Consider the following 8,379-nt stretch of genomic DNA (forward strand, 5'->3'; position numbering starts at 1 on the left):
TTCCTTTTGAGAATAAAAGCTTCTCTACGATGTATTTTTATCACACTTTGCGAATAAATCTTGCAATACTTTCCTGTGCTTCGGCTTCATACGCCACAAAACTCTTATAAATGCAGTGAATCATTCAGTATACAGACAGAATTCAATGCCGAATTTATAATGAAAATTAGTTTACACTCCACCTAGAAAAGTTAAACAAATTATTACATGAACATTACAATATATAAACTTTCGCATAACCAATTTTTCTGTACCCAGAATCACAAATTGGCAATGGCCCAAAATGTGACGAATTTAGATTATTTAATCGCAACAGCAATGCATATAATTTGTCAAAGGTTTCGCTCTGACAACACGGAGAAGGACCGAGGCAATTGAAGACTGTAGAGGATAGATCAATGCCTTTCATCACACTGACTTTAAATAGAAAACCTGGAGCATTTGTTGGAGGGAAATGTTGGCAGATTTCGATGACCAATCAAAATATCATTGGAACTATGTTTCAGTTTCCAGGCACGCAAATATATTTCAATTGCAACAGATACCTTTGATAAGAAAGTACGAAAAATGGCAACGGACTACGCATATAAATTGGAATCCCCAACGAAGCTGGAGTCTAAATATTCTGGAATTAAGAAAATTGTTCAACTTAGATTATACAACATTTACCCATTAATTACTTGCCTGCAATCACTATCACATTTAACACATATTTTACAACATTGGTTCTAATATCTATAAGAATGGTTACAATTAAGCAAAAACACTAAGGTGCACCAAAAAAGTCGATATATAAAATATATTTTTTCAAGTTAATTGACCAACATTAGCAAGGAATCGTCCACCCATCTCCACAGTTTCGTACTGAACTTTGGGACCTTAGTCAACGTGGCATAACGAGCAAAATCTCGATGCCTTTTTCAATCAATAACAGTTCTTAAGATGCATTATAATGCTACGAGTAAGATTATCAAATGTTCAAATTATTTTGACATTGATCCTACCCTTTAAGATACTTGTGCTTGCCTAGACCATACAGGCTTTCGACAATGACAGAAAACAAGATGTGAATATGAACTTACATTCCTCGTACAAGGGCTGCCTGTGCGCCAATTTTATAACCAAAAACACATTCAGATTTCGAGAACGGTGAGAGTAAAATCGTGTTTTTATTTGGAATTTTCTTTATTTGCTTCCGCTCTGAGCATCTGCTGGCACCTATCTTTTGGAGATGTGCGGATTTAAGGGAACATTTTTCTAATTGAAAAATACTATTGTCTTTTACAAAACGGGAACTGGAACTATCGTCTTCCAGGAGGCGGTGGCGGAGGAGCTCCTCTCGCGGGTGGAGCTGGCGGAAGAGGTGCATCTCTGCTTGGTCCAGGCCCTAAAAAAGAACAATGGAATTATGATTTTAATCTTTTAATAAATCTAAAAATCCCTAAAAATATAAAAACTGAAATGTAGCAAATAATATTTCAGTTTAAGAACAAAATTATTATGTAAGAGTAGCGCTATTAATCTCACTCGATTCAGCCCCCCCCCCCTCCTCCCCCTTAGTCTAGCAGCCAAATTGGATGCAGAGAATTAGATTGATTTTCTCGTATATCTTCGGAAACCACCGATCATAGAGACAAAATAAGTGTTCTCTTAATTTTTGTCTCTACGTTTTAGAGGTACGAGGTCCATAGAGAGTTAAAATGGAATAAAGGTGTGTACCAGTGAGTGAACAGTTCTATTCAGTATCCCTGTTACAAAAACTGACAACATGAAAAACTGAAACGTGGCCTGCAACACATCTGAGTCAAAGCATTTGTCTGCAATTTCTGACGTAATTCAATCTTGTCTTATACTCGAGGTTAACTTATATTCCAACTCGAATGGCATCGTAATAATTCACAGATAAGAGTTTATCTTCTAGTGCTCTACAACTACATCTAAAAGTTCAAGCTGGAAAGAAAGGCGGAAATTACGGACCTCTTACTAACCTGTGTGCTGCATCTCCCGCTACTGTTTTACTTTTTCATAGGGCAATTCACTTACAAAGAAAATCCCGTTGCAGTTGGTATTGAGACGTATAAGGGTTTCGAGTAAATATTAGAACAAAACGCTGCTGTCTACTTTTTAATGGAAAGAACAGCCCGTCTTAAAATGACCGTCACTGTCATTATGAATTCACTAGGCGAAAATCCTTTGCCTAATAGCGAGAAATCATAAAAATTTTGGACCAGCATCATAGGTGACTAAAGATGGTAACTGTTGCACTTCTGGTATGAGTTGTCATACTTACTTCGCTGGGTTCCTCTGCCAGTCTTGCTTGGGTAACTTTTGGGGGTGTCTTTGTATGGTTCCGGTGCAGGGAAATCCATACGGAAATTGAATCGTGACTCAAAATCTAATCAAAAGAATAGAGAGCTTATTGAGAATCCATTATATCTGAACAGCTCAAATGAGTGACAGACCATGTGAGATCTGAAGAGGCGAATGTTCCTGCAGTTCTCAAGAAAGAGCGCAAGAAACACCGACTTTTTCAATGTCAAGAATAATTCAAAGTTCGAAAACTACAATAATGAGAGATAAATGTAGATAACTCGAGAGGAAATTTCCATTGATTTAATGATGTACTAATGAATCAGAAATTCAATTTAAAAATCATTATGAATTTACTATTGCTACTGCATGTATCAAAAAAAGGAATTGCCAAGCTATTGCATAAAAGCCTAGAGACACTTACCTGAATTACCATCTAACAAATCATCAGGAGGAGGAGGTAATGAGAACCGATTTGGCGGCGGTGGAGGAAAATTTTGGTTTGGCGGTGGAGGCAACTCTCTGTCTGTAATACGTGAAATAGGTGGGGGAGGAGCATGTCCTCGCGAAGCTGAAGGGGGAGGTGGCAAATCTCTATTTGATGGAGGGGCTGGAGGTCTTTGTCCGCCTGATCCACGAGATGGAGGAGGCGGTGGCAATTCTCTCTCTAACGTTGCACTGCTGAGCCTGTTTGGCGGAGGAGGCGGAGTACCAGGCCCTCGATTTGCAGACCTTGCAAGGTTTGACTGATTTGGGGCTGGAGGGAGAGGGCCTCGAGATGGAGGTGGTGGCATGTTATTAGTTTGAGCTGGAGGAGGGGGTAGTGGTGGCCCAGACCTTGAAGGTGGTGGAGGAGGTGGTCCTGCAGAGCTTGGCGGTGGGGGTGGGAATCCCCTTCCTCTTTGAGGAGGTGGCGCTGGTAGACCATTTGATTTGCCACGCGAGTTATTTTCATTTGCCAGGTGAGGTGATGATGATGGCCTAGGTAGACCCCCTGGTGGGGCAGGCAGTGTTTTTGTCTGTGATGGTGGCGGAGGTTGTGCGCTTCCTCCTGTATCTCCCCTGCTTGGTGGTGGTGGAGGTAGATTCCTGCCAGGTGGCGGTGGTGGCAATCCACCCCGTGTAGGTGGTACAGGTAGTCCACCATGGTTAGGGGGAGCTGGCAGTCCTCCCCGTCCTGGAGCAGGTGGTGGAGGCCCAGAATTTATGTCATTTGGCCTCCCTTTCACATCAGAAGCGGATGATGTCCGTCTTGGGGGAAGAGGTTTTGAATTTGCATTTGGAACTGGCATCTGTGGTTTTCCACCCGAATTTTCCCTAGGAGTCTCATTCTGTGGTTTAAAGGCAGGAGGTTTGCTGCCAGGGCGTCCATTTTGCAATGTATTTGGAGTTGATGGCTTAGGCCCTCGAGAGCCAGGAGGTCTTAAGGCTGGTCCACCCGCTCCTGGAGGAAAAAAATTCAATGGAAAATTTGGAAAACTGATAAAAATTCTACACTTTACATACTAGTTGTCAACTTGTAATTTTGTAAATTGATAAAAAACTAATGACAAAGCAACCACACCACCATAATTATAAAATAGCCTAACTTGGTCGCTGTTATCATTGTAATAAAAAGTGAAAGTTATGAAAATATCTATAAAATTTACGGCATATATGGTTCCTTTATGACACCTCAAATGGGGCATGGCAGTTGTACATAACAGCAAATGATTTTATAAAAATCTTTAATATATACTTAAAACGGCAAGATATATCTTTCAATCTATAACCATAAAATTAAAAAGGTTTTATGAGGAAACAAACTGTTGGCATATTATTTTGCAAAATCCAGGTAATTGTCCTTTTTACATACAAAATTTAAATAAAATGGCAAATCCTCTATTCAAAAATTTTCTTTTTAATTTTTTTTCTAATTGGAGCCCCCTATTGATTACATTGTTTATGCAATCTGAAACTTTTGAATTCTGAAGGTGTTATTTGAGGATATTGAAGAGAAAGCTTTCCAAGAGGGTGGAACAAAAAAGCTCCTCCCCTAAAAAAACCTGCTGCTTGTCTCTCTATCAATAGAATCTACAGACCTAACAAAATCTGCAGTTTCAGAAAAAGTTTGGCAGAAAATCTTTCGAATGAATTTTGGTGAATAATTCAAACTAAACCAGAAATCAAATGGTTTTTCTACAGTTCCTGGAGTCACTTTTATTAGCATTTCAAATGTTTCTTTAATGTTTGCCTCTAAATTGAAACTTAAATAAGATAAATCTAAGGAATAATTGAAATACAACTAAAGAAACTAATATATCAAAAGGCAACCTCCTGGTGGCTTTCTTTCTCCAGCTGGCCTCAACTTTGGCATTCCTCCAGCAAACAAGCCACCAAGGCCACCGGCACCACTAGACGTTGGAGGAGGGGCTGATCCACCTCCCCCATTACTTCTGTTTGGACCATTTGATGCAGGTTTCACATCTAGAAATTGGATAATAAAATGTTTAGGTTTTAGATATTCAATACAGATTATAAGCATAATCAACACGGGGTTAGCTTGGAAACAGAGCCTTTCCAAAATGTTGAAATAACAACAGGAATACAAGTAAAATTAATTTGTTTATGGTCTCTCACTGCTATGTCATTGAAAGAATTTTTTGCGTAATATGATAAAAACTTTCAAACTGGCAATGTCAACAAATACTAACTTCCAACAGTTGGCGCACTTCGGTCATTTGTAACTGTCTTCTTTAATCTAGCACCTTTATGTATGTCACTAAGGAGAGCACCCCGTGCTTTAGGTCCAGATGGTGGTTTCACAGGACCAGATGGAGCTGAAGGAGGTGGTGGAGGTCCTGGTGGGGGCGGGGGTGGTGGAGGCATTCTTCTTTATTTCTTGGTCTTTAACAATGATTTGTCTATCTGACAGGATAATCTTCACCAACAGTCATTGCAAGAAATTGCTTTAAACATCTGGAAAAGATAGGAGATAAATAATTTGAGTGCCGCCACACAAGAAATTGAATTTTTAATAAATAATAAAATTTATGAAACAAAAATTTGCATTGTAAACAGTTCCATCGGTTGTATTCTGCACTGAGCAGCTAAATGGTCTCTGTGAAATCTCGCTTACAGAAAATATCACACGCCCATTTGTGGTTTGAATATCCAGCTGCAACCACAAGCTGATACATGGCAGTTCTGCTGTCTGTTTAAGTAAGGTTTATGTTTATATGAGAAAAAATACCAAAAAACATTGTTGGTGATAAAATTATAAGTAAATAAACATATTCGACAACATTTTGGAACTATGTATTTAGAACTGGAATCAGCCAACACACTAAGCACATTGCTGAGTGATGTAAAGTGTTTCAATTGCAGTAAAAAAGCAACCACTTCCTTAACAAACATCTTCACTTGTAAAAAATGATGGTTTTCTAAACAGGATATGTGGGAACAGTATGTTTTTAAGTAATCTGCTGATTTAGCAAGGACATATTATATTCTTTCAAGAAAGGCTCCCCTTCAACAGGAGCTGTTTTTCAAGCTTCTCTTCAAAATTGTATTTTTGGTTTATATATTAGCTGTTTAAAAGTAAATGAAACCTAAAAAACCATATATATACATGTTTCGAACATTGTGGGTAGTACAGGACACTAAAGTCACAGTATACTGTAAAACATTAGTGGGGAATTTCGAGTTATTTTATACACCCTGATAATGGTCAATTATTAATGCTTGAAATTGGATAAAATAGAGTGAATTGTGAAAAGGGTACGAGACTCATTCCTGGCAAGACACATCATGCACCATGCTACATTATAGTGTAATGTGACCCACAAGTTTCTTTTGCATCTGTAGTGGAAATCCATACCAGGTGCATTCATTCTGCACTTTGCAGATAAGCCTTGTCATATACATTCAGAAGGTAGAAGTATAATGACAGTATAATGAGTTTGATGGTAATATATAACAAAGCACTGAATATTATGCTCAGCACAATACTAATTCTAACATCAGACAGCCTTGTGTTCTTAAAAGGTTAGTGAATAATTAAAGGCTAGTAGAGGCTTTTAAATATACATTAAGGAGACATATATGCAGTTATCCAGGTGTTTTTTAAACAAATTTTCAAATTCCTTCTTGCATAGAATTTTACCATGGGATCATTTAGTAGAAGGGTTCTACAAGTTATACTCATTAACGTGACTAAGACATCAAAGCAAGTATATATTCTGACTTATTGTATCAAACGTAAAAAAAAGGTTGCCACATGGAATGACTTATCTAAAATGATTGCAATGAAAGTTTCTTTTAGGAATGAGATGTAGCTCATATTCAGCTCATATTTAAAACAAACATTGAAATAGTCGAAATAAACACGAACATTTATTTGAGCCTTCCAAAAAACCTTTGATATTAACATAAAAATTTGACTCATCAACTGGCAATCGAATCACTTTATCATATAACAAATAAATTAAAGGTTTCCAGCCTTACCAATCTCCCCGATGTTATTTACATTTTTCAGAAAAACAGTTGGCCTAGTCAGGCTATGTTAAGGCCCGCAATTTTCATGTTACGAATTTGCAAAATACTGGTCAGGACAGTATCAATATTCCACTTCTTTAAGTTTAACCCTTCTTCTTCCTTTAAAAGGCATTCAATTTTCTAGTTATTAAAGTAGAAATTACAGTAGTGTTGTTTTCTTACTAGTGCGACCATTATTTTGATCCAGCTGAGTGCTACTTGATCATGAAGCATACCATTTCCGTACTCGATATAAAGTCGAAGAAGTAACTAGCAACTTACCGATTCAAATCTTTCAAAAGTAGATAAGATAACCTTAACGATTAATTTGGGTCATTAAATGAATAACGTATAAATCGGAAGATGAAACTAACTTTCCGGGTCCAGTTTGTCCACCTTCCTACTAATGCAGCAAACTACAGTAAATGTCATATGCCGCGAGACTGTCGATCTCGCCCTTCCGTTCTAAAAATAATTAACGGCCTTAGATTACCCTACAATCGAATTCAATGATGGGCAATGAAATCAAGAAGTAAATTTCAGAAATGAAGGTTAAACAATTTTTTAGCGACTGAACGTCACCTAGAACCATTAAAAAAGCTTAATGTGACCAATTTATATTTTTTACAACTGACTTCGTTGGTGAATGATTTAAGTCATTCTAGCCTAAAATGTATTTAAAAAATTTACAGTGTCTCGATTCTTCATCTGACATATTATTATAGAGTAGTTCAAAGTATCAAAGTTATCAAAAAACCAAAGAGCCCGAGTGCTATGACATTTACAAAACGATCTTGTCCATTTACAGATGCCCACAATGCTTTGCAGCAAGCAATTGCCTATTTCGGATAGTTTTTGGCACGGCATTACATTATGGTTTATCGAGTTTTCACTTTTCATATTTTCTAAAGATATAAATCATTTTTTGCACTTAATTACAACACCGACTGGGAAAAGGGTGGTCACTATAACAGTGGCATTGTTCATGGAGAATAATTAATCTGGTTCTTCATTGAACCAACAACCTTATGAGGATATTTCTACATATGCTTTATACAAAATTAAGTGAAATTGATAGTAAATGAACATTTCGTTCTCATCAATCGCGGCAGCCCAGGGACAGGGGACTTGGGGTCGAGTCAAACAGTTTTAGTTTGTCGAAATATGCTAAGAAAACTTTTTGGGAGGGGTAACATGTGACATTATTTGGTTTCACATTTTAAACTGCCACTATCGAAGCAAAAAATTGTCGTGTGTCCCTGTTATTAGCCTGGGCGTTCCCTTTTCACAAACGGGCTTTTATGACGGCAACATAGGCTTTGCAAATTTTTTTGATTTGTTTCTCGGATGGTGGACAACCTATCTGAACAAAACATTCAGAACACGGGGCAAATCACTCCACTAAAAATTTCGTACATATTTGGTGGAAATCACGTACCCTGTTTACAAGAGTGAATTGCCCCTCGATTCTGAACACAACAAACCATTACTTCTTTTCCATCTGTTATCTGTTACATATCATTCAAATCAACAGCATTTAAAGGTAAATTTTCT

General features: G+C 37.5%; 1 protein-coding gene across 3 annotated transcripts; it reads right to left on the reverse strand.

Moving 5' to 3' along the window:
- Positions 1 to 579: 579 nt before the first annotated feature.
- On the reverse strand, positions 580 to 7,303 carry LOC135682130 (uncharacterized). Of its 3 annotated transcripts, none has more exons than XM_065196866.2 (6): positions 7,200 to 7,303; positions 5,004 to 5,268; positions 4,624 to 4,776; positions 2,735 to 3,754; positions 2,291 to 2,395; positions 580 to 1,387 (listed from the first exon to the last, which is right to left on the reverse strand). In XM_065196866.2, the coding sequence occupies exons 2-6, from the start codon at positions 5,176 to 5,178 to the stop codon at positions 1,302 to 1,304; spliced, it is 1,539 nt and encodes a 512-aa protein (XP_065052938.2). In that variant the 5' UTR covers positions 5,179 to 5,268; positions 7,200 to 7,303; the 3' UTR covers positions 580 to 1,301. The 3 variants fall into 3 exon arrangements, with proteins under 3 accessions (XP_065052938.2, XP_065052937.2, XP_065052940.2); XM_065196865.2 differs by having other exon boundaries at positions 7,108 to 7,261; XM_065196868.2 differs by lacking the exon at positions 7,200 to 7,303 and adding an exon at positions 7,009 to 7,027.
- Positions 7,304 to 8,379: the final 1,076 nt, after the last annotated feature.

The sequence above is a fragment of the Rhopilema esculentum genome, chromosome 16 (assembly GCF_057945365.1).
Source record: "Rhopilema esculentum isolate cy_ngs chromosome 16, ASM5794536v1, whole genome shotgun sequence".
NCBI lineage: Eukaryota > Metazoa > Cnidaria > Scyphozoa > Rhizostomeae > Rhizostomatidae > Rhopilema > Rhopilema esculentum.

Excerpts from the sequence above, each read along its gene's own strand:
- LOC135682130 (XM_065196866.2), bottom strand. The coding sequence starts at position 5,178 with ATGCCTCCACCACCCCCGCCCCCACCAGGACCTCCACCACCTCCTTCA. Across the intron at positions 3,755-4,623 it reads AGAAAGAAAGCCACCAGGAG|GAGCGGGTGGACCAGCCTTA; the intron begins GTTGCCTTTTGA and ends TTTTTCCTCCAG. Across the intron at positions 1,388-2,290 it reads TGGCAGAGGAACCCAGCGAA|GGCCTGGACCAAGCAGAGAT; the intron begins GTAAGTATGACA and ends GTTCTTTTTTAG.